General features: G+C 58.4%; 2 protein-coding genes across 5 annotated transcripts; both read right to left on the reverse strand.

Moving 5' to 3' along the window:
• Window positions 1-840: 840 nt before the first annotated feature.
• On the reverse strand, window positions 841-13846 carry UNC13D (unc-13 homolog D). 3 transcript variants are annotated; one of them, XM_020281271.2, is made up of 32 exons: window positions 13335-13824; window positions 12617-12652; window positions 12304-12411; window positions 12122-12181; window positions 11980-12046; window positions 11607-11787; window positions 11123-11167; window positions 10927-10995; window positions 10722-10791; window positions 10468-10572; window positions 10258-10350; window positions 10079-10182; window positions 8881-8998; window positions 8665-8789; window positions 8433-8523; window positions 8299-8355; window positions 8124-8221; window positions 7987-8038; window positions 7778-7908; window positions 7539-7659; window positions 7058-7201; window positions 6773-6871; window positions 6466-6672; window positions 6233-6301; window positions 5115-5194; window positions 3628-3733; window positions 3482-3553; window positions 2988-3071; window positions 2774-2894; window positions 2442-2565; window positions 1862-2058; window positions 841-1215 (listed from the first exon to the last, which is right to left on the reverse strand). In XM_020281271.2, the coding sequence occupies exons 1-32, from the start codon at window positions 13443-13445 to the stop codon at window positions 1094-1096; spliced, it is 3267 nt and encodes a 1088-aa protein (XP_020136860.2). In that variant the 5' UTR covers window positions 13446-13824; the 3' UTR covers window positions 841-1093. The 3 variants fall into 3 exon arrangements, 2 of the variants coding, with proteins under 2 accessions (XP_020136860.2, XP_012634291.2); XM_012778837.3 differs by lacking the exon at window positions 13335-13824 and adding an exon at window positions 12757-12885; XR_001157533.3 differs by lacking the exons at window positions 841-1215; window positions 1862-2058 and having other exon boundaries at window positions 2542-2565; window positions 2988-3087; window positions 13335-13846.
• A 797-nt stretch (window positions 13847-14643) lies between these two features.
• WBP2 (WW domain binding protein 2) lies at window positions 14644-23259 on the reverse strand. 2 transcript variants are annotated; one of them, XM_012778843.3, is made up of 9 exons: window positions 23018-23247; window positions 22758-22881; window positions 19764-19872; window positions 18494-18629; window positions 17433-17525; window positions 16710-16844; window positions 16355-16477; window positions 15788-15864; window positions 14644-15677 (listed from the first exon to the last, which is right to left on the reverse strand). In XM_012778843.3, exons 2-9 carry the CDS (start codon window positions 22814-22816, stop codon window positions 15624-15626), a joined length of 786 nt encoding a protein of 261 aa, XP_012634297.1. In that variant the 5' UTR covers window positions 22817-22881; window positions 23018-23247; the 3' UTR covers window positions 14644-15623. The 2 variants fall into 2 exon arrangements, with proteins under 2 accessions (XP_012634297.1, XP_075850872.1); XM_075994757.1 differs by lacking the exon at window positions 16710-16844 and having other exon boundaries at window positions 23018-23259.
• Between the last annotated feature and the right edge of the window lie 1043 nt (window positions 23260-24302).

Below are 24302 nucleotides of genomic sequence, written 5' to 3' on the forward strand. Positions count from 1 at the left end.
GCTGCAGAGGGCTTTGGGGATCACTTTATCCAACGTTAGGAGAACCGACCAGGCTCAGGCTCCAACTCCCAGTGCATAAGGGCCACTTCCCCCGAGGCAGGGCAGGGACACCCTCTCCTCCAGTCCTGTAGCATGGCCCTCCAGGCCCACCTGCACCCCTGGGAGGCCCTGCTCATGGTGCTTCCCTGAAGGAACAGGCTTCTGTCTGTGGGTGGCAACCACAGAAACCAACGTGCCTGGTTCAACTGATGTGACTTGTTCAAAGCCCATCGCCCCAGTCCCTTGCTTCTGCCTCAGTTACCCCACACCACCTCCCTGCTTTGGAGCATGGGGGATGAGAGTGGGCCAGGCCCTAGGGAGGGGAGGCGGTTACAGGGCCTGACTGCAGCTTTCTGGGCCCCACTGTAGGCCAAAAGTATATTTTCTAAGAGGGCAATGCATTGGGTTTATTTATTTTTGCTAAGAAGGTTTCTAGGTGGCAGGTGCTATCCTAGGGAGGAGGTGTTCTCAGTAGACACAGCCAGCCAAACTGTCCTTTCTGCTTCCGTCCCTTTGTGCCAGCCCTGCCGCCTGCCAGCTCTCGCTGCCTCAGAGCCAGAAGGTCCTTGGCCTGGGTACTAGCAGCCCCTGGGGAGAGGACCCAGCTCCCTCTAGTAATGGACACCACCCCTCCTCCCCCAGGGCAGCTGGAGCCTCTTCTTTGGCAGGGTCCCCTCTCCCTTCCCCAGGAGGCTCTGTGCCCGCAGTCCTGGGCCCAGTGATCCTCCCGCTCCCCCTGCCAGTGGCTGGAACCGGCAGGCTGGGAGACAGATGGCCGGAGGCTCTGCCCACCAGAGCAGCTTTCCAAGAGGCGAGCAGGGGCAGGAGATGCTCCCTCTGGTGCTGGGACGTGGCAGAGAATGCTGTGGCCAGGGTGGGGGTGGGGAGTAGAGACAATGCTAATGTGTCCCCTCACCGTGGGCCCTGCTGCTGGCAGGAGGACCAAAGGGGCCTACACTAACGCTGTCACTGACGAGGGTTAGGCTGGGCTGGAGGGCTGTGCTGTGGTGGGGAAGCCCTGCTGGGGACCCAGCCCCACCCCCAACCTGCACTGCTACCGCCCTGGCCGCGGGGCATGCTGGGAGGCCTGCTTGGCTCGCTGGCGCCTCAGCCTCACAAAGACTTGGGCCTCCCGATCACCCTTCCGGCTGTCCAGTAGCTGCAGGATTGGGTCCCCTGTGGAGAGAGGGGTTAGGGTCAGAGCTGGGGACAGGCAGTGCCTGGTGCGGGGGATGATGGATGGGGGACACAGCACCACCCCATCCCATCCACCTGGAAGGAAGCCAGCGAGCAACCCGCACCAGCAGCTCACCAGACACGGCCTGCCAGCCAGCGCCGCTGGACGCTGACCCGGCTGTAGTGCGAGGGGCTGAGACAGGCCTCAGGTTGTGACTATTACCTTTTTATATGAGAGCAGGAAGCTAGCTAATTAACCCTTTGTGCCTCTGTTTACTCACCTGTAAAAGCACTAATAATACCTGCCTCATTGGTTGTAAGAATTGAGGGTTAGGGTGTGTAAAGTGCTTAGAGCTGGCCCGTGGTAAGTGCACAGGCACGTGAACTACTGTCATCAAGCTGGGGGACACTGTGCAGGGATGTGTCCCCTGCTCAGAGCCAGGCCCCTCTCCCGCAGTAAACTCCTTGGTGACCTGCCTCTGAGAGAGTCCCATTACACTTGGCCTAGCTTAAATTTCACTGGTCTCTCAATTAGACCAAGAGATGTGCCATGGCTCATTCCACTGGCTTCCATCTCCGCAGAGGCACTTCTCTGACCCCGGCATCCCCTCTCTGGGGCCCTGTGCCGCCCTGGGCTCAGGCCTACCGTTGGGTGTGGGGTATGTGAGGGGCAGACGGGTCTGTGGCACTTCGCCAGTCTCCTCGGAGCCGGTCAGCCCAGGCAGGTCGCACAGCGGCAAGAAGGCCTCCCCTTCCAGGTCATCCGCTCCCAGGGTGTCATGGTCCAGCACGGTAAGCAAGAGGCATGCCCCAGCCTTCTGGCAGGACTCGGCAGACACCAGGCTGGCAGGGAGAAAGCCGCGTTCAGCCGCCTGCCCCGAGCACTGCCATCCCCCATCCCTGACACAGGGCTCCAGCCCCTTGTTGATAGGCCGAGACTGGGAGAAAAATGCCACAGCCTATGAGGTTTTGCAAAGTCAGCTCTCAGCCATATGATACAATGGGTGACTTTAAACCAAGGGTCCTATGTCTCCAGGCCTACCTGTCTTGAGGAACAGAGAACCTCAGGGACAAGACCCTTCCCTGGAAGCCTCTGAGCTCAACATGTGGAAGTCCACCCCTTGCCCCAGGGGAAGCAAGTCTTGTCCCAGGTGCCCCTTCCCTCGGGCCCAAATGTGGTTGTCTCAGGGGAGTCCAGGCTGGGAGAAGAGGGGGGACCCACTCACAATTCAAAGGTTTCATCAAACAGTGGGTGAAGGTCCTTCTTGTGTTTCTGGGTCTCCCGGGCAGCCAGCTCAGGGAACTCATGCCTGGGCTCCAAGGTCAGCTGGACAAAGGGGTCGCTGGAGCCTGGCAAGTGGCCCAGGGAAGGAGGCAATGGCTGAGGGTCTCTCAGTCACCCTGCCCCCACCCCAGCGGCTGTTCTTTGTTCAGCATCACCAACCCCTCCTGGTAACCAGGAGAAATGCACCCAGAGCTCTTGCCAAGTGAGCAAAGCCCCCCAGGGACACGGGGACTTGGGCACATGGAGAGTGGCCAGTGGACAGCCTGCACTCACCGTTGGAGTCCAGGGGCAGCAGGCTGGAGGCGCTGAGCAGCTCCACATGCAGCTTCTGCTCGGAGGCGCGGTAGGAGGCCTTGACTGTGACGGCCCCCAGCTCCTCAGAGGTGGTTTCTGCCTGAGGGAGTGGAACGACATGGGCAGGTTCAGCTGGGGCAGGCGGTGGGCCCAGGGTCTGCAGTGGATGCAGCGCCAGGGAGAGGACCCTCACCTGCTGCTGGATGCGGCTGCAGAAGTACTTCCGGATGAGCTCCCGGCTGGAGGCTGCCTGCAGCTCCAGGTCTCTCTGCAGAGCCTGGGAATGGGCACCCCTGAGAACCCACCTGAACTGTCACACGGACCATGGCCCAGCCCTGCCCCCAGGAGCTCACAGCCAAGGGGCAAGACGTCAGTTTGAAATGGAAAGCACTGGGATGATGGGACCACTGGCAGGGGTGCACCGTCAGGAATGCCCAGGCAGACAGCAGGACAGGCACAGGCAGGGCTGGCCTCACAGGCATGTGCCTGTGCTTAGAGGGACTGCACGCTTAGTTTAATGCTCTGCTGTCACCGTCTTAAAATCAGTAACAATTTCTGAATAAGGGGCACACCTTTCCATTTGGCACTGGGCTCCATAAATAACGTAGCTTGTGGTGGGCACAGGTGAGCACAGAAAGGCTGGCGCCCCCACCTTCCTACCTGGAAGCTTGCCAAAAAGCCCCCTACCTGGAATGTGGCTGTGTGCAGGGCCTCGGGCAGCAGGCCACAGCCCTCGGCGTGGAAGCAAATCTCCAGGTTCTGCATGGAGACACCAGAGGTGACCCCAGGCTCTCTCCCAACAGGGCCATCACCGCCAGGGCTGGCGTTATTACCTGCAGGGCAGTCTTCAGCCTGCTCGAGGCCAGGGGCGAGCTGCGTTGGGAGGCGGCCGCCTCCGCCAGCTCCGTGAGCGTGTGGGTCCAGAGCAGGGTCAGAAGACTGGGGTGAGGCCCAGAGGGATGCCAGACACAAGATGGGACATGAGGAAGAGAAAGTGAAGATGCTCTTGACAAAGGGGAGGCCTTGGGGACCCAGGCCTATGCCACTCCTCCCCTCCACCTGCCCCCCAGGTGAGGCTCGGGAGGAGAGCTGGTCTCCTGAGGGAAGGAGGCCGAGCAGGAGCAGGTGGGGTCAGTCCTAGCCACTCTCTCAGCCTCTGGAAAGACCCTCCTTGGCAGGATCATGGAACCCAACAAGCAAGGCCCAGGCAGGGGCGGATGGGGAGGAGGCCAGGCCCCCGAGAAGAGCCACGACTCAAGCCTGGAGCAGCCACGGCACAGACAGAGCACCCAGCGGGGACAAGCACCTACGCTGCCTTGCAGGCGGAGCAAAAGCAACTGACACAGCCCTGATATGGACCTGGAGTAACGGAGATCAACACTCGTCAGAGTAGAGTCTGGCGGTTAAGTACAAAAAAGTACTGTGTCATTAAGAATGGGGAAGCCTATATTAAAAGAAGTCTATTAATTTATTTTTTCAACATGGTTAAGTGCCCATTATGCATCAGGGACTGTTCTAAAGGCTTTTGAGACAGCACAGAGCAAAGCTCCCATCTCAGTGGGGATTAAATTCTAGTTTATGTGGGGGAAGAAAAGCTGAAGAAATGGCATAATAGCATAATATGGCCTAAGAAATATAGACTGCGGACTCCTGTGGGCCCTGGCTATACCGATGGGGCACAGCAGGACTCTAGGAGGGCAGGAGCACATGGAGGAGGTTGTTGTCATCGTCACCATGGCCAACAGTTATTGACCACTTCCTTTGTACCGATACTGTTCTCAGCACCTCACGTGACTGATTTAATCCTCAGTAGATACCAGAACCGTTACCACTGGCACTGAGAACCGGAGTAACTGCTCAAGGCTGCTGAGCAGCTGGGAAGTTGGGGTCTGAGCCCATGTGCCGGACCCCACTCCCTCCTGCCATGTGTCCTGGGTCCCTGTTTTAAGACACCCTAACTAGAAGTTCTCCCTGCATTGTGGGCAAGGAACACCAGTTGCCTGTAACAGCAGGAGGGCAGAGAAGCGGTCAGGGAGGCCCTGAAGACAGCGGGGACTAGGAGGAAAGGGTAGGCGGGTTTGACTCAGCCTGAGGAAGAACACATAACGCTCAGAGCTGGGCAGCATGGAGGCAGGCTTGTGAGGTCGTGAGATTCCTGTCCCTGGGAGCAACCATTTGAGCAGAGGCTGGTTATACCCCTAAGGGAGGTCACCAAAGGGTTCATCCTCCATCCCTCAGAGTGGATGCTGAGGGGAAGGAGGGCCGGGTAGGAGAAGGGATGGAGGTAGCAGGGGGACCCAGGGCAGGGGCTGCTGCAGACCTGCTGAAGTTCTCCTGCACCAAGTTGGTGTTCATGTAGCAGAGCTTCACTTCCAGAAACTTCATCAAGGGCAGAATGGCCTGGGGTGGGGGGTGGGAACACATCTGACTTTGGCCCATTTCTGTCCCACCCAGGTTCCCTTGCCCTGACCTCCAGGGAGGAAACAGGGCCAGGAGATTTTGTGTGCCCGGTTTGTAACGTCTGCAGGACCCAGCCCTGCCCACTCTGCCTCCCTTGCCCCATTCCCGGGTCTGCTCCAGCCACAACGGCCTCCTCTACAGCCCTCGATGCTGCCAGCATGAGCCTGCCTCAGGGCCTTTGCTCATGCTGTTCCCTCTGCCTGGAATGCTCTTTGCCTGGAAAGCCTCATGGCTCCTTCCCGTGCTTCCAGTGGGACTTGACTCAGCTGTCACCCTCTGAGTAAGGCCTTCCCAGGCTGCTTTCTAAAAATACAACCCTATGACACTTCCCACCCCCTTCTCTGTTGTATTTTTCTCTTCAGCACTTATCATCATGGTGCACGCTGTGTGTGCGTGTGTGCACGCATGTCCATCTGTGTGTGTATTTATAGTTAGAGCCACAACTACCGCTTACTCGTGTAGCTCTTCTTAACCCCCATGGCTAGAATGTAAGCTCTAGGAAAGCAGGAATTTTCATCACATTGTTCACTGATCCATCCCCAATTTGTAAATCAATGCCTGGGACAAAATGTGTGCTTAATGAATAGTTGATGTATTAATGAATAACCTTCTCCCGAACCATCAAAGGTGTGCATCATGACATATGCCCTTACAGGTGAGGGCCCAGGGTAGCTGGCTCGCATAAACAGGACAGCAAAGGTGTGGGCAGCTGAGAAGGATGCACGCCCAGGTCTGCTGGCTGCAAAGGCTAAGCCTGCCCCCACCGCAGCCCCCATGTTGACTGCAGTGTCGGGGAAGCCTGTGGAGTCACCCAGCCCAGACCATGAAGCATGCAAGGAGGAAACCAAGGCCCAGGGAGAGCTTATCTCTGATACCCCAAGGCCTTCAGCCCCCCTGCCCACCCTCAGTCCACTTCCCAACACCAGACCCACAGAGCCAGCAGGGCAGTGGAGGGCAGTGAGCAGGAGGGTCACTCACGTCCTCAGGCGGGACAGACTCCTTGACGTCCACAAGTTTCTGGATATGCTTGGCAATGCCCACCTCCAGCTGGGGACACAAAACGGTAGAAGGAGGGAGGTCAGGGCATGAGTGGGGCCTCAGTTTAGGTGCAGGAGGGGGTGGGGGCTGGACAGCAGCCCAGGTCCTGCTGGGACCAGGCTTCAGGCTGAGGACGGGGTGGGATGGGGTTGCCATGGGGTTGGACAAGGTACCTGCTCGGCCAGAGTGCGGACACCAATGCGGATCTCATGGCCCAGCCCGGCCAGCGCGCCCTGTAGCTGCGCATGCAGTGTGTTCTGCAGCTGCCCCTGCTCCAACACGGCCCCTACACGCTGCTCCAGGGCCTCCCATGCCAGCTGGGTGGGCAGCTTGCCGATCACCAGCCGCAGCTGCTCCATGTCATTCACCACCACGCACAGCTGGGGGAAGGCATGGGCACAGGGACGCAGAGCTTCCTGAACTGCGCCAGGACTGGCACTCCCTCCTGGCAACACCCTCAGCCCCAGCTCTGGCCCTTACCATGTTGGCTGCCTGGCCCTGGTCCTTCTGGCCTGCAGAGAGCTCGCGGGCCCGGGCCTTTATAAGGCTGCAGTACACCAGGGCCAGCCGACAGGTGTCCTGGGGTGGGGTGGGACAGAGGGAATTGATCCAGGGAAGGACAGATGGGGGCATGGGAATCTCAGCGACTTGGGGGATTTAGGAAACAGGCTTTGGGAGGCTGCTGGTGTGATAACATGGAGGAAATGCTGGGTGGTAGTGGGGCTGTCCTAGGAAGGGGGGAAGGACACATGGAAGACACTGCACCTCCACGAACTTGACAGTGATCATGAAGGCCTCCTCTGGGTCCGGCCAGTCCAGCTGCCGGGCAGTGTGGCTGATCTGGGCGAAGCAGGTGGACAGATCCACGGCTGACGTGCTATGCTTGGTCAGTTCACCCAGGGGCACCAGCTGGAGGAAGGGAGACGTGCTTAGAAAGCAGGGCTCGGGACACTGCCAAATCCACCCTCCTCCCTCCTTCCTTAAGCCTTCACAGAGCAGCTGCCACTGCCAAGCACAGAGCTGGGCAGGGGGCTACCCGAGGGGACAAGCAAAGCTCAGCCCAGACCCTTCATGCTGGAGAACCATCTGCAAAGTGAAGCCACAGTTAACCGCAAGGACATCAGGAGGCAGCGTTTTGCACAAAACTGGCCTCAGGAGCACACAGAAGGGAGGTTCCAAGCGCGTCTCCCGCTTCTACCACGCCCGCCTTCAAGGCGGGGTGAGCCCAAGCCCAGGCCCGCCCCACCTGGTCCATCTGCACCGCGCGCTGCACGCGCGCCAGGGCCACGCTGTACGTCTTCTGCAGCCAGGAGGGGATGGCTGGCTGGAACCAGCAGTGGAAACCGTCCAGGGCCAGGACTCCGTCCCTGGGGAGAGCCAGGGCTCAGCCTTGGGAAAGGCTGGGCCCACTTGCGGGTCCCAGGCCCTCTTGGACCCTCCTCTCCCCTGTGCCCCGCAGCCCACCCACAACCGCCTGCTGGCCACCTCTGCGAGAGCACCGCCTGCAGCTGGCAGAGATCCTTGAGGCTGACGTAGAGCTGGAACAGACTCTCGCCCACTTCTGGGGACATGGGGCTGCCAGCTGCCGCCATGTGGTCCTTCACCCGCTTGGCCACCTGCAAAGGAAAGGTGAGGTGGGCAAGGTACTCGGAGCCCGGCAGAGGGCACGGCCTGGAGACGGCGGGGAGACTCACCAGCCACTGCAGCTCCAGGAAAGCCAGGGAGAAGAGGTCAATCTTGAGGACACTGGAGGAGAGGCAGCAGGCGTCACCCAGGGGCACATGCCAGGGCCCCTCAGTCCCGCTGCCCCCTGCCCCTTCTGTCTGCTCACTTGTGGAAGATTTTGTTCCACGTGTGCTGGCACTGCTGCAGGTCGCCAACGATGTCCTGTACTAGGCTCAGCAGGGCCTTGCCCGCCTCCAGCATGCCCTGGTAGGGACAGAGGTGCGCTGAGCAGGGCTGCGAGGGGAAGGCACCTCCACCCCAGTGCCCGCCCAGCCCCTCACCTGCACCATGGGCTGATGGTGCTGCTGCTTCAGGTGGAACCACTCAATGGTGCCAGTCTGCCGGCAAAGAGACAGTGAGGACGGGGTTGCTAGGCCCAGATGCACGCCCTCCCCGTACCCGCTGGGTACCGTACCCGCAGGGCCTCGGTCACCAGCTGGGACAGTGGGGCGCTATCTGGGCACAGTTCTCCAAAGGCCTTCATCTTGCACATCTGTACCAGGACCCTGCGAGGCGGAAGGGCCGTGTCCAGGATGCCGGCCACTGCACACCCGCCGCTCTCCCCCAGCAGGCTTCCCCCACCCTGCAGTGCCCCTGGCTGCTCCCTCGTCCCTGCCACCCCGAGGCAGAGGAGGGGAGCCACTGACCTGAGGAGAGACTGCAGCCGGGCCGGGGAGTCGGAGACAGAGAGGGGGAAGACCGAGCGGAACCTCCGGGTGAGGGAGAGGCCGTAGGCCAGCAGGGACCGGAAGGAGGAGGCCAGCTCCTCCCGCTGCAGAGCCAGGAACTTCGTTAGGGGGCCCGACAGCCCTTCCCCTCCATGGCCCTGCCTGCCAGCACCCCGTGTCCCACCCCAAGCCCACCTGCTCTGCCTTGAGCCGGCCCTGGATCCACTGGTACTCGATGCTGGTGATGGGGTGTAAGAGGCAGCCGCTGGGGAACTCCAGGCTCTGGTAGAGGCGGCTGTAGGCCAGCCACTGCCTGCGGGACACGGGCCCTCAGCCGCGGGGACGGCGCCCACCGCAAAGCCACCTGGGGAGCCCCGCCTAACCGCACATGCTGCAAGCTAGTGGCCCCCAGGAGTTCGCTTGTTTCCACAGGTGCTTTTCAAATCGCCCAGCTCTTAAATTGGGATATTTATCATTTTAAAATGTCAGGATTTCTTGCTTTTTGTGAAAAATCAGATCTAGGGACTTGAGCCTTTGTGCACAGATGGCAAACATCAGCTGGAACTTCCCTCCATGTGTCTCTGGGTGACTTCAGACATGAGGTCCCAGTGGCAGGGCAGAGGATGTGGGAGAAGAACTACCCAGGGACAGGCCCAGGTCCCTACTGGACACAGTGGCCACCTGCATTCCATGCTTGGGCGCTGCAGGCAAGCCAGGCCCCTCACGGCCTGGTGCTGGCTCCGGTCTCCAGCCTCACGCCATCCCACCTGCTCCAGGAAGACTCGCCCGCCCTGTGGCCCAGAAGCTCACACGCTGCCCTCAGCCCAGAACTGCCTTCCACAGCCTCCCTCCGCCTCCCTCAAGGCAGCGTTCTCCTCTCCTTCCTCCCCGGCCAGCACCTTGGCTGGGCCCCTCCATCTGCCCTTCTCACATGCACTGTATGTCTATGACTCCGTGTGTCCTTCGCGACATTCCCAGAATCTGACAAGGCGCTGAGGCATGCCAGGCATCAACACAGATTTGTTAATGTCAACACATGGATTTTCTGGCTCGATGGCTCTGGCACTGGGAGAGGGGGATGGCCTGGGGCAGCAGTGGCAAACTCAAAGCCCAGAGGACTCCAGAGATGTGAGTCACTGAAGTGGGCCCAACAGCGACCGTGATGGATAGAGGTGGACACGCTGCTCTGCTCTGGCCAACCGCACACAGCCCAGCAAAATGACGACCCTAGCTGGAGATCTGGATTGGTACGTGAAATCTCTAGGTTTTTCAAAGTTGGAACTGATTCAAACTTAAAACACAGTTTGGGCCAAAGAGAACTCTCTCAAGGAGTGGACTTCGGGCTGCAGGCTTGTAGGAGGGCGGGAGGGGTGGGAAGGGGCTGTGCACTCACGCCATGGACTGGTGGAAGTCGGACAGGTCCTTCTGCGTGGCATGGAGAAAGAGGATGGTGGCAGCCTGGGGACTCAGCGATCCGTCCCAGGAGGTGCTGCCCGCCTGAGGGGAACAGATGGACGAGTGTCAGGACCTGGCTGGCAGCCCGGGCCCCGCCCCACCTTGGGAGGGCAGTACCTGGTGCTGCGTGACCTCATGGGACACGAGCTGCTGCAGAAGGTGGAGGTGCACCGTGTAGCTGGGCTGGGAGCGGCTGGCCGCTGTGGCTCTCTGCAACAGGGCCTCAATGAGCAGACAGGACCCCACGCCAGGTGCAGCTGCCCTGCCCACCCCAGCTGGGGCACTGAGGGGGCGGCACACAGCCCCTGGCCCAGACCCCACACCTACCCGCTTGTGAATGAGCTGGAACTGGAGGTGGCACTGGCCACGGTCCGGGTAGGTCTCGGTGCAGGGCTCCAGGGAGTACCACTGGTCCTCTCGGCAGCGCAGGTCCTACGGGACCACGGGCGTCAGGACCTCCCGCAGTCAGGGGGAAGGGAGGCGATGGGAGCAGACCCCAGGTTCTGCTTGGTGTGGACCTGGAGCCCCTCCCCAGACCCCATCCCACCTCGGCCTCTCCTGGGCCCCTTTCCCCACCTCACCTGCAGCCTCAGAACCACGTTCCCCAGAAAGTCGTCCTGTCCTTTGTCCTTCCGGGCCTCCTTAAAGATCCTATTCCAGGCAGGGTGTGTAAGGGAGACGGCCAACCAGGCTGGAATGTGCCCCCACCTGCGACCACCTGTGGCCTAGCGTCCAGTGGGGGTGCAGGAGCCCCTACTCCTTTCCTATGCGCCCTGAGGCACCCACCTCCGAAGTCCGTGCAAATCTGTGAGCTCCCCCAGCTTCTGTCGGACAGACTCTACCGTGTCCAGGTCCCTGGGGGGCAGAGGTTTGAGTGGGAGGCAGAGAGGGTGTCTGTGACCCCTTCCAGGAGGGAGTGTTGCCACCCTCCGCCCCCAGACCCCTTGTCTTCCTGTCCCTAGGGGTAGGCCATGTCACTTACCACATGTCCAGATGAAAGCTCGCATTGGCGATGTCCTCAAACTCCCTTGTAGGGAGAAAAGGGCAAGGTTGAAGACCTTAGAGGGTAGGACCCCCTCAACCAGAATGGGCCACAAGTGACCTCAGCCCAGAGCCTGAACCCCACAACTGCCATCCCCAATATCAGCTGCTGTGGAATCTTGGCCAGTCCCTACCATATCCCTGCTCCCCTCCCAGCCACACCCCTCCCTCCTTTAAGGTAAGGCTTTAGGCACCCCAGATTCACCCAGAGCCTTCTTCCTGCCCACCCCCCGCACATGTGGCATTGAAGTTACTGGTCTGTCTTGTCTGACCTATGCTGTCTTGAGGGTGGGCTCCTCCTCCAGTCTTTGCCCAAGGCCAAGCCTTGCCTTGAGCCAGGAAGACCCGCTGATCTCTCAACTTGGGGAAACCCTACCACCCAGAGGATCCCCAGACAGGGTGGGGGCTGGGGCAGGGCCACATACAGGATGAAGGTCTCGTCCCAGACGGGGTTGAGTGTCTGGTTGATGACTTGGGTGCGGTGGGTCTGTTCCTCGGGGATGGTGTGCCTCACCACGGCCTTCTGCCGGCACCGGGCCCCCGGGCTGTCCCCTGGCACGCCCACCCCCTGCTCGATGCCCAGCAGGCAGTAGGGGTCACTGAACCCTGGAGAGCAGTAGGGAGGATGAGGCAGCCAGGGGGTCTGCTGGGCTCCCTGGGACAGCCCCTCATACCCCGCCCCTGGGGCTGAGCCCAGGCCCCTCGAGCAGGACCAGCAGCACTGGCCCTGGGGACCATACAGGAGTGTGCCCTCCTGCCAGCAGGAAGCAGCCCTTTGGGCATCCCACCCACACTCACCACTGACGTCCTTGCCCAGGATGCCCTTGGCCTGTTTCACCGTTGCCTTCAGACAAAATATTGGCTTCTGGAGGGACGGGAGGGGCGACCTGAGTCCCAGAGAGAGCTGGGCTTCCCAGGCCCCCTCCTGGCCCAGGGTTACCTGGAGCTCCCTGACCCGCTGCAACGTCCGCTGATGCTCCTCAGGCTCCGCGTGGAAGGCCTGTGTGGAGGCAGCCCACAGGGCAGGGGTGTAGGGGGCTGGGGGCACAGGGTGGGGGCTGGGCTGGGAAGGGGGGTTCCCGAGTCCCAGCTGCAGGAAGGGGTGGCTGGGACTGGGCTCACCTCCTGTAGGTACCGCAGTAGCTCAGAGGCCTCAATCACATGGTTGGGCTCCGGCTGCCCCAGGCGGTGCAGGACAGTGTAGAGAGCTTCCTCGTAGAGCAGGGTCCGCTGGGACACACAGGGGTCACCTCAGGAGCCCCATCCCTGGCACCCATACCACACAGCCACAGCAGGGCCAGGCGCCACATGTGCGGTAGAGGGGGTTGGGACCCAGAAGTCCCCTCCACACCCTAGGTCGCTGCCATCAGCCTTGGCCAGTAGCTGCAGGGGGGTACTCACGAGGATGCACCCCCAACCACACCCCGACTCTTACCTCCTCGGGGGAGAGTTGGTGGGATGGAGGCTCGATCTGGGGAGCAAGGTGGAAAGGCAAGGTGGTGTCTCTGGAGGCCAGGCCCAGCCCCAGGGCAGCGGGGCCCAGCACCCAGCCTCCAGCCCCACAATGCCCCACACCTGTTCCCACAGCAGGCCTCCTGGGAGGCCAGCCCCCAGGCCGCCTTCCTTGTCCCCAGGCCTGCGGCGGCTGAGGTCCATGGGTGCCCGGCTGGCCCAGTGGCGCACCCTCCACGCCCGTCGCCCTCGCCCCCACCTCCCTTCCTTCCCCAGAGGAAACAGCACTGCTTATCGCGGGCGCTGCTCCCCACCCAGCGGCGGCGGAAGTGAGGCCCAGCTGAGGTGAGGGGGATGTGAGCAGGCCCGGGGCTACTCCGCTGGTCCCCAAGCAGCCCACCCCACAGCAGGGACACCCCCTGTCTAATGGAGCGGGTGCCTCTGGAGCTGGAGGAGCAGGGGACAGAGCCAGCCCACCAGGGGGAAGGCTTCAGAGAGGCTCAGCCCCCTGAACGTAGGCCCACGGTGGCCCAGGGACACCTGGCAGACCGGCTCTGCTGGCCCAGAAGGCTCAGCCCAGGGGCTGGGGGGGGGCAGGGAAAGGCCCCTAGTTCTCTGTCCCAGCCTCCCAGAGGTGGGGCCGGAGAGCAGGGCACCACGGAGCCCCAGGCTGCTCTCCTCACCACTGAGGTCACTCCTACCTCCTTCTGGGGTAGAGGATCCTGCAGGTCTCTGACCCTGCGGCGCCTTATCTTGATGGCCTGGCGCAAGAGGGGAGGGCGCCGCTGGGGGTTGGAGAGGAGTGTCGCCATGGTGGCCCGCTCTGCCCTTCCCCTCGACTGTCCGCTGCTCTGGCACGCTGGGTAAGGACAGGGAAGCCACAGGATTATGCAAAGAGCACGGGGCTGCCACTCTCTGCCAGGGGAGGGCAGAGGAGGGCAGTGGGGAGGATGGAAGGGTCAGGGTTTCACCGCCGGGGGGCGGGGGGGGTGAGGTGCGTCTCCCAGGCGCCCTGCACCTTCCTCCAGCCAGAATCCTTGCAGTACCCTCCCCAGGCTGGAGCCCGAGGTGGACCTGGTGGGCGGGCCCGGCCCCACCCCACCCTCCTACAGGGGCCATGGGAGGGTTCCAGCACTCCCAGCAGGGGGTGGCAGGGCCAGGAGGGCAGCCCTGCCCCATCCACGTGCTGCACCCAGGCAGGCTGGGGTCCCAAGGGAAGCTGACCTGGGCCTGTGGGATTCTCACTTAACTTCCCTGAATTGGTGCAGGTAGGGTGGGGCAGGGCTCAGGGCGGGGTCTCCTGAGAGGCGTCCCAGCTGCAGCCAACTGCTCGGCCTGCCCAACCCCACAGGTGACATTCCCCAGAGGTGACGGGGCCTAGCTGTGCTGTGTCAGCACCCCGCCCCCACTGTGATGGTCAGGAGGTGCTCCCTTCAAATGCCCTTGTAGGTTTGGGGGTTTGGCCAAACCCGAAGCTCCTGGGCGGGGCGGGCCAGAGGCAGAGGCAGGAGAGGACCTGCTGCGCCCAGGCTCTCCCAAGAGGATGGACTTGGCTCACAGGGGACAGCACTGGGCTTTCTCAGAGCTCTGCGACCTGCTGACCCTGTGCCCAGTGCCTTGGCTGGGAGGGTGGCAGGAGGCCACACACTGCAGTGGCGGGCCTGGCAGAGCTGACCCTGCCAGGCTTCCAAGGTGCATCCATGTCATGGCCTCCTCCCTCAGGAGCCTGGGCCAGGGCTGCGATGCCCCTGTAGCCGGCAGGGGACAGGCCAGGAGGCACATGGGCCTCCCACACCCTCCCCCCAAGCCCCAGCGAGGTGCAGCTGCTGAGCAACTGCCTCAGGGATGGGGATAGAGATCCCAGGAGGAGCAGTCCCAGGACCATATAGGCCGTGAGAACCAGGAACTGTCCCCTAGGCGGAAACAGTCGCCCGAGCCTCCCAGGGGCCCTCTGCATCCAGACAGCTGTCCTTCCTCAGTCACCTCCGTCACCACACACAGAGCCAGAAAGGGTTGTTACTTCATTTTTACTATTTCACATTTTCAGCAAACAAATCAAGGTGCAAACAGGGTTTATTTCACATTAATATATTAACTGGATTTTTTTTTGTCAAATAAATAGGGAATTCTCTTTAAATAACCATCTCCTCACTTCATGGTCAGTCCAGGAACAAACAAGCAAATTTTAGCGCATCCAGGGGGCACAAAGCTTAGAAGGAGGACAGGCTGAGGGGCTGGCGGCTGGGTCAGGGCCCTTTGCTCCCAGCCCACCCAGCAGCCCCCACGTGGCAAGACAGGACAGACGTGCGTTCTCCAGTTCCAGTTGAGAAGCCCCTTCTAGAGGGAAGGCAAATTCCAGAAAAACTAGCAGGGACGCAGAGGGGCTTTCTCCCCGCCCAGCCGCAGTGGCCTCACCCCCATACCACCCAACCCCTGGAAGCTCATGTTAAAGCTTCAGGAGTCACACACAGGTGGCAACAGCATGACCAGGGCCAGGGAAGGGAAGGGAGGCGAGTGTGGCCGGGCCTGGAGCCTGGCGCATGGAATGTGGGCTGACAGTCCCTTCCTCGCCCAGGCACAGGCCAGCAGAGGAAATGGGAGCAGGCCTACCAGGGCGGGGGACCTTAGTGCAGCAGCTGCCAGACCAAGGGAGCTGGACTGAGGTGGAGGAGGTGGCCAGAGAGTCCCTTGTGGGGAGAAACTACAAGAGCAAAACAGGAACAAGGGGACACCCTGTGCTCCCAAGGAGAGCCCCAGAGATGGTGAGGGAGGTGTGCTGAACAGTGCCGCGGGCTCCGAGCTGGCATGGGAAGCTGGGTGGCATCTCTCCAGAGGCCAGGGGCCCCTCTGTCCCACAGTGCTAGTTCTGGTGACTGTTTATAATCAGACCTGGAGGAAGACAAGGCCCTCCCTCGCCTCCCCAAGTCCCAGCCACAGTCCCAGGGGAGGGGAAGGAAGGCGCTGGGTGAGAGGCAGGGAGGCGGGTGGGTCTACTGCGTCTTCTTATCTTCCGGGGGGTAGTAGGGAGGTGGTGGAGGCTGGTTCTAAACAAGGAAGAAAGGAAAGATCACATTGGAAGGTCCAAAACCAGACAAGGTCTCCCTGTCCCTAACTCCCAGCTTCCGTGGCTGAGGGGCTGGCCACCCTCACTCACCGTGGGCATGTAGACGTTGTGTGGGTTGCCTGGGTTGTAATAGGCGCTGGCAGCTGCTTCTGCGGCCTTGGCTTCAGCTGCGAGAGCAAACACACCTGGCATTGGCGACAAGCCATCCCCTCTTGTGGCTTCCCCAGTAACTGAGCTCAGCTTGCGACCCCCGGTCCCCAAGGCCCAGGGTAGCTGGTGCTCGGGGCCCAGGTCCATCAGTAAAAACAGCAGTTAAAATTCCCTGAGCACTTGCCATGTACTGGCACTGTCCCTTCCAGCCCTGTCACAATGTCTTACCCCAGCTAATCTCCAACCCAACCCCACCAGGTGGCACCATAACCATCTGTTTGTAGATGAGAAGATTCAGGACACTGGGTGACTTTCCTGGCTTCATGGTTCATGGCTAAGGGACTAGGGGACTGGAATCCGGCTCTGTACTACCAGGCCCCCACCCTGCTGATCCCCTGGTGAAGTCCCTAGGCCAGGGCTCATCCATCATTTGGGGCTCCCCGCCAGCCTCTGGCCGTTCTCTGAGGTTCTCTGCATGACCTCAGGGAGGCAGCCCAGGAGCCTCACCTGCAGGAGTGGAGGGGACATCAGGGCCGCTGACTGGAGGTTCCATGGGCCCAGGATAGGGCGGTGGTGGGGGCTGCACATATCCCATGGCCCCATCCATCATGGGAGGTCCTGGATAGAACTCTGCTTGGCAAGAGAATGACAGGTACTTGGTGACCGCCCCAGCCATGCTGCCATAGAAGGCTGCCTCCCTGGGAGCCACACAGCCCAGCCCTCAGCTGGCACCCCCCAGCCTCTCCAGCTCCTTGTTAGTCCTGAAACAGCTCGAGGAACGAGTCTGTCCTCTACAGCCCCCTGGCCTGGGAGGAGGTGGTTAGTGGGTGGGGTGAGGGCAGGCAGCAAAGGACACACTCACCAGGTGGGGGCGGTGGGTAGGGGTAGCCAGGAGGGCAGGGGTACATTCCATTGGCGACTGGCGGGGGAAAGACATAGGCCCCGCTGGGCATGTAAGAGTACCCATAGGCTCCATTGGGGGCTTCACCTCTGGAGGCTATAAGTACAAGGGGAGAGAGAAATGAGTGTCGCCTGCCTTGGGGGTTGGGAGAGGGTGGCCCCACTGCCTGCAGAGGGAGCTGCTGGGCCCCAGGCCTGTGCCCAGCAGATGCGCCCTACCCCACCCCATCTCACTCCCCACCCACCTCTAGGTCTGCCTGGGTCAGGGATGAGGCGAGGGGAGAGGGTAGGAGAGAGAGATCAGAGCAGGGGCAAGGACAGGGAGCAGAGGTGGGTGAGAGAGGGGCTCGGGGATGGGTGCAGAAGGGGCCAGGGAGGGTGTCTGCTGAACACGTTGCTTGGGGATTTAGACTGGTTGCTAAATGGTAGCTTAATGGCTGGGTTTTTTGTTTTATGAGGCCACAGTAAAATGTCCTTGAGTCCAAACAGCTCTGTCAAATGTCATCTACCAGTCCTAGGCAGGAGAAACCCAGTCTTGGAGGCACAGGGCAGGCTTCCTTCCTGACTCCCAGGCTGGTCAACCCAGGGCCCAGACACTTGGCTCCTGAGTGCTTAAAATGCAAAACAAAAAGTAAAAGCCCCACATAAACGTGTCCTTGGCCCCTAATCTATAGAGCCTGGATACCTTGAGATGCCACCTGGAGCATCCGTTGTCCAAACTCAATGGCGCCCCCTGCCGTGAAGGTCAACTTGTAGGAAGCCGCACCTTCCCAGCCACCTGAAAAAGGGAAGGACCATGAATAAGCAGCAGGGAAGATGTGCTACCCAAAGAGAAGGCCATCTGTTCTCTGGCCCTCACCAACGCCCTGGAGGCCGCGGGAAAAGGGCCTGCAACGTGATTGGGGGCTTCTGCCTCCGTGCCTTGGCTGCTCTGGCTGGACGTCCACATCTGAGCCTGTGCTGCAGGCTGGCCTGGCACCTCTGCACCCACTCCCACCTTTGGAACAGGGGGCTTTTCCTTCCTGGAACAAGCCTGTCTTCCCACCCCTGACCCAGTAAGTACACAGGAACTAAGGCCACCTTGGTTTGGTTTTAGAACATCAAGGGGGCTTCTCTCTGTGCCCAATAAAGCACCCAACAGCTTCACTGGAGCAAGTACACTCAGCAGAAACTCATGCTCACATTCAGAGCAGACCTGTCTTCCTGAGGGGCCAAAGGACGGACCCTGTGCCATCTCCCCTGGCTGCTCCCCAAAGGAGGACCAAGAGCTCCTCAACAGCATGGCTCGGGCCTGGCTGGGTGTGAAGGGGGAGGCAGGTTCAATGCAGAGGTCTCTGGTATCTACAAAAGAGCCGGCCACAAAGCTGGGCCCCTCAGGCCTCTTCCTCGCTCTTGTGAAAAGGCCCCTCCTGAGAACCTGACACAGCTCCTCCCCAAATCTAAAATTTGTACCTACTCCCCAGGTCACAATGAGCATCTTTACTTACTTACGGTCTTTCTGCTGACTTTACTCTCTGAAAAGGTGATCTGAGCTGCCATCTTTAATGCCAGGATTTTTTCCCAGCTCTTAGCAACCAAACCCCACCTCTGTTGCCCAGCTGGCAGCCCAGTGGTCACTCCCGAGGTTAATCCAGAGCCAGGAAGAGAGCAAGGCTAGGGTGGTAAGGCTCCAAAGAGGACATCCCAAGGCGGCAGTCACACGCACCCAGAGCACCTCCATGTCCCTGAGCTCTTACTGTCACCTACCTCCTGCTTCAGCCTTCACCATTCCCTTGATGTAGTTTGCACCAAACACAGGCTGCTTGATCTCACAGTCTTTCATCAGATAAAACGGCATCATGAAGGACTGCATGGCGTCCCTCCCCTTGGACAGAAAGATGACCTGCAGGGAGAGAGGTCGAGGGCCATCAGCACCTGAAGCACAGCCCCTCTGCCAGCGCCTCCTGCTGCTGCCTGTGTGTGATGAGTCCCCCCCCCCCCCCCCCCCCCCCCCCCCCCCGTCTGGCAGCCTCAGGGCTCTCTGCCGACAGCAACAGCGTATGTGAGGAGGACAGACTGCACCATTTAAGTGGCAGTGTAGAGGTGGCGGAGGTGGTGTGTAAGCGTAGGGGCCTGCAAAGCTAGGGAGGAGCAGGTGGAGCGAGGCAGGGAAGGATTCTTGAAAGGGGGAGTCTACGGCCTGAATTCTGCGGGATTGAGAATGATGGCATGGCTGGGACTGGGGCGTTAGCTCCCAGGAAAAAGGGGGCTATTGTAACCTTCCCACAGACGTCACCCTGCCCAAACAACAACAAGAGCATCCTGTGCTTGGAGAACCCCTTGGGTTTTAAACCCATGACTTCAAACTGTGACTGAAGACACTTAAGCCTCCAGAGGAGAGGTTTTGAGACTCTCCTGTTGGCTGAATTGTGGAGATTAAACCCTAAAAATATGTTCCTCTCCTTCTAGCTGCCTTTAAGACTAAGTCTTGAGTAGCTACAGGGAGCGATCCTTTTCCAAGAACATCTACTTGTGTTTCTCTATGTCTGGGTCCCAGTGAGTAATGCCTGGGCAAGGCCCGTTCTGCAGTCTGGCATTTCTCACTGCAGGGCGCTGCCAGGCTCTCTGCCCAGTACGGAGGCTGCGGCCACCCGACTGTGTCCTGTTTATCGCCTTTACTACTCTGGATGTGCACAAGGGTTCCTGGACTACCCTTACAGAAATTGAAATGATAAGTCTCTTGCCTCCAGACCCAAGTCATCCCAGCAGCTGCATCCAAGTACATGGAGATGTTGCAGCAGCAGCTCTGGAATTGGCAATGGATTCGCTGCCCAGTGGTCAGTTTAGCTGCACAAAGAGCTTGGTGGTTCTAGAATCCAGGAGCATGTGACAGGGAAGCAGGCAGCGTGAGGCACTAACATTCACCAGAGTTCAAAGGCCACTTGATTCACAAGGCTGAGGCAAACCTAAGACTAAGACTCACATCACCTCCAAGAGTAATGAGCCTCCAAACCAACCGCCTTGCTGTGCAACTCACCCGGTAAGGGGTAAGATAGACAGTGCCTTTCTTGGTCCCTTTGAAGGCCTCTGGCACGTTCTTCATATCATTGAATGTAAGTTCCACATGATCATAGGACATTAAGATGCTGTGATAAGAAAAGAGGAAAGGCCCCAGTGAGTCAGTATGGAGATGTGATGTAACCCCCAGACACCAGCCCTCCTCCCAAGCAGCTGCCTGCACATCATCTCTCTTAACTGTCTAGACAGTGCTATGTTGAAACCATTAATATAGCCACGGAATAGATGAGCAACTTAGGGTTCTACAGAATTTCCCAAAGCCCACCTACACAGCCCCCAAATGACCAACACAGTAGAAGAGCTGCAGGGCTCAGCTACCATCCCTCAAGGCAGGTTAGATTATCTGGGTTAACTCTTATATTTTCTTTTAAGTTCTTGTGATAGGTGATCTGTTTTTTGGGATTTTTTTTTCCAAGCCCAATATATAAACATGTCTAAGCCATGACTCTGCACATTACAAAAGGGCTTCCTTCATGGTTCTTCTTTTTTTTTTTTTTTTTTTTTGAGACAGAGTCTCACTTTGTTGTCTAGGCTAGAGTGAATGCTGTGGCATCAGCCTAGCTCACACCAACCTCAATCTCCTGGGCTCAAGCGATCCTACTGCCTCAGCCTCCCAAGTAGCTGGGACTACAGGCATGCGCCGCCATGCCTAGCTAATTTTTTCTGTATATATTAGTTGGCCAATTAATTTGTTTCTATTTATAGTAGAGATGGGGTCTCGCTCTTGCTCAGCCTGGTTTCGAACTCCTGACCTCGAGCAATCCGCCCGCCTCAGCCTCCCAGAGTGCTAGGATTACAGGCGTGAGCCACCGCGCCCGGCCCAAGGTTCTTTTAAACTTGGGATTCTTAAGCTGGGTCTTCAGGGACATCTGTCCATGAAGCCTTTGAGATGATCATGTATGTGCATTTTTTCTGAGAAGAGAGAAGTCCATAACTTTCATCATTGTCAAAGGGGTTCATGACTAGAAAAATAAAGTTTCACTATTTTAAATATCAAATTTTGATTCCTGGACTTAAACTTCAATTAACACAGACACTTATTCAGGCATGAGACTGAAGCACTTTCCAAAACAAGGCACACCCTTATTTAGCAGCACTGAGTCCTAAGCCATGTAGAAGACCCAGTGGGATAGATATATTCCTGTCCCAGAAAAGTCCTACTGAGAGAGAAAGAAAAACAGTCCCCAGAGATGTTACCAAGTGGCATCAAAAGCTGCCCAACCCTGGGAAATGACTCGCACACAGAGATGCAACAAACCAGTAAGCAATGTGAGGTTTCTCTGATTACATGATAAAAAGGTTCAAGTTCACATGGTTCCTTTGTCTGCTCCCTCCTCCCCAATATCACCACTTTCTTGACTGGGTAAGGGTTAAGTGGGAAAGAGAACTAGTACAAAAAAAGAGAAGGAGCCGGGCGCGGTGGCTCACGCCTGTAATCCTAGCTCTCTGGGAGGCTGAGGCGGGCGGATTGCTCAAGGTCAGGAGTTCGAAACCAGCCTGAGCAAGAGCAAGACCCCATCTCTACTATAAATAGAAAGAAATTAATTGGCCAACTAATATATATATATATATATATATAATTAGCCGGGCATGGTGGCACATGCCTGTAGTCCCAGCTACTTGGGAGGCTGAAGCAGAAGGATTGCTTGAGCCCAGGAGTTTGAGGTTGCTGTGAGCTAGGCTGACGCCACGGCACTCACTCTAGTCTGGGCAACAAGCGAGACTCTGTCTCAAAAAAAAAAAAAAAAAGAGAGAAGGATAGCTTAGAGAAAAGAAGTAATTACAAGGAACAGGTTGGGCCCATCAGACTCTGAGCAGGTAAGATGGAGGGAAAGCCAACATTCTGAGGTCTGGGTCACCCTAGGTGTTCTCCTCTGACTCATCAAGTCTTCCCAGGTGACAGGTTGGCTGGGTGCTAGCCTTAGCTGGTTATGAGGCTCTAACTCCATCATGGCTCCCTTGGAGACTCAGGTTCCTCCTAAGTTCCATCTGCCTTTAAGAGGCGATTTAGGGTTGGCACAGTTCAAACCAGGGCTGGCTGGTCTGGTCTGGTCTGATTCTCAATACTCCAGGAGCAAAAGGAGAGAGAAGCCATCCACGGAGCCAAGAGATTGGAAGAAAGACTGACTGCATTAGGCAAGGAGTGGGGAGGGTGGAGTAGAAAGAACCTTGACATTAGGAGACCTCTGCCCTGCAGAGTGACCTAAGCCAACAGGCTTTCAAGAGAAAGATGCAGGGACTAACCTTTACAAGGACCCACATAGTGCCAGGAACCGTGTTAGATGTTTGATAAAAGTCATCTATCTAATATCACCTGTGAGGCCTCAGTTTCTTACCTGGAACCTGAGCGATTCTGGAATATAGTGTAAGGCTGTACATTGGTAGTTAATCCTATTAACTTTGGAGTCAAGACTCCTTTACTGGAATTTGCCATCTCTGTTACAGAGCTGTGATCTCAGCAAGTTACTTAACCTCTCTGGGCCTCACTTTCCCCACCTGTGAAATGTGTATGCAATAGTTTCTGCCACAAAGAATTATGTATTAAAGAAGGTAGAAGAGACGCTGTGCCTGACACGTTGTAATGTAGTAAACGTCCAATAAATGACAATTATTTTTGTTTGAGGCTCCTCCTAGCTCTTAAAGTCACAATTCCGGGAAGGGGCTCAAGAACCACCCCTATGCCCCACTTGTCGCCCCAAACCCTGTCCCATCCAGCCGCCCCGCCCATCCCCCACCCCCACCGCCCCAGCTGATCGCCACACCCCGGCCCCTCCCCCACGGCCCACCCAACCTTCCAGCCCCGCCCCCAGCCGTTACCCACCCCCACCGACAGCACTCCATCAATTTTCCCTCTCCACAGGTTTATTCCCTACTGCCCGCAGCCCACGGACCACCGCCCACATTCTTGACACCCAAATTTTGGTCCTCCAGAATCCTTCCGCAGTGTCCTCACCTCTCCGTGTTGTTCACGATCACTCCGCCGCCCTCCGAATGATTCTTGTTGAGCGCCATAGTCTCTCCGAAAGGGGTCCCGAGACTCGCAACGCAGTGCGCTTGCGCCCCTCTTCGGCCCGCCCCTAGTGGCGTCGTTCGTATTAGAGTCAGCCAATCACAGCTCCTGTGCGGAGGCTGGACCAACCACCTGACCCCGGGTGTCACGTGGTAATAGTTTACTCCCTCTCCCCTCCCCCTAGTTCCGCCTGCATCACAAACCAGTTGAAGACTACGATTCCCAGGAGGCATTGCTCCCGCATCCTCCATCTCTTCCTCTGCTAGGGGAAGGTTGCATTCTGGAACTTGTAGTCTCTCCTAGGCCTGGCGCTTCTCCACTGTTTGCAGAACCAATCGGATTGTGCACGCCGCACCCCGCCTCCTCAGTGGGACCGGAATAAACAGTTTGGTCCCTCACAGGGGCGTAATCCTAAAGGCGCTTGGACGCTTACTGAGGGAGCCCACGCAGACACAGCCCGGCGTGTGACACGCTGAGCAGTCACTTAAATGGGGCGTCGTCGCTCTGAGCAGACGTTTATGGTGCACTTCCTGCGTGACTCTGCCCCCAGACTTGGGAGTCACTGCAGCCTCATAGATGAGCCTGCGACCCAGTCTCTTCCGGGACGTGGTGGGCTGGCTGAGTCTGAATAAACTGCCACCCGTTTAACCAGACCTACCCCTGAGGCTCTAGGGTGGGCTGCGAGGATCGCCCAGGTCGGGGGACAGCATCTCCCTACCACGTTCACTGGAAGGGCGTCCACCGCACCGCCGCCTCCAGCCCAGCTGGCCTCGCGGTGGCGCTGCTCCCTCTAGAATATTCTGGTTTTATAGTCCGCCCGCCCTGCTGGGTCCCCGCTGGAAGATTTAAACAAGACCTGGAATAACTGAATGGAACTAGGCACAGTGAGAGACCCGCAGCCGGATAACATTGGCTTACAAAATAGGGCTGACTCATTTCAGCTCGTGACCCAGCGCTAGGCGTCCTCCACCGAGCAGCTGCAGTTATCTGAACTCCCCCACCTCCCAGACGAATATTTGAGGGGGAGGATAGGGGCCTTGCTTCCCACGTGGCAGTCCCTGGGTGTTGTGAATCTTAAGGGATCAGAGTTTGTTTTTAAGCACACAACCGATTTCCTGACGTGTGGCCAACTTCTTGATCCACCTGCTTGACTTGGCTTTTGAGGGAGGTTTCCTACATGAAGGAACGAAAACTGTCTCACTAGGAAAGATCGTGAACCAGCCTTCTGTGCGGTCCTGTGCAAGACCAAGTTGGACCTGGCAAGACAAGTGCTGTGAATTAAGGATGGTCATGACGAAATCTCCACATGGTTAGATTAATTTTGGCACATGCAGTCTGTGCAGCCTTTATCAAGAATTGAGTCAAACTGTATGTGTTGATAGGGAAGGGTTGTTAAGGTTTTATTAAGTACAAAATGGTGTATAAATATACTTGCATTTGTATCAAAAGTAAGATATAGGCCAGGCGAGGTATATCTCACACCTGTAA

This window comes from Microcebus murinus, chromosome 18, assembly GCF_040939455.1.
Source record: "Microcebus murinus isolate Inina chromosome 18, M.murinus_Inina_mat1.0, whole genome shotgun sequence".
NCBI classification, from domain to species: domain Eukaryota; kingdom Metazoa; phylum Chordata; class Mammalia; order Primates; family Cheirogaleidae; genus Microcebus; species Microcebus murinus.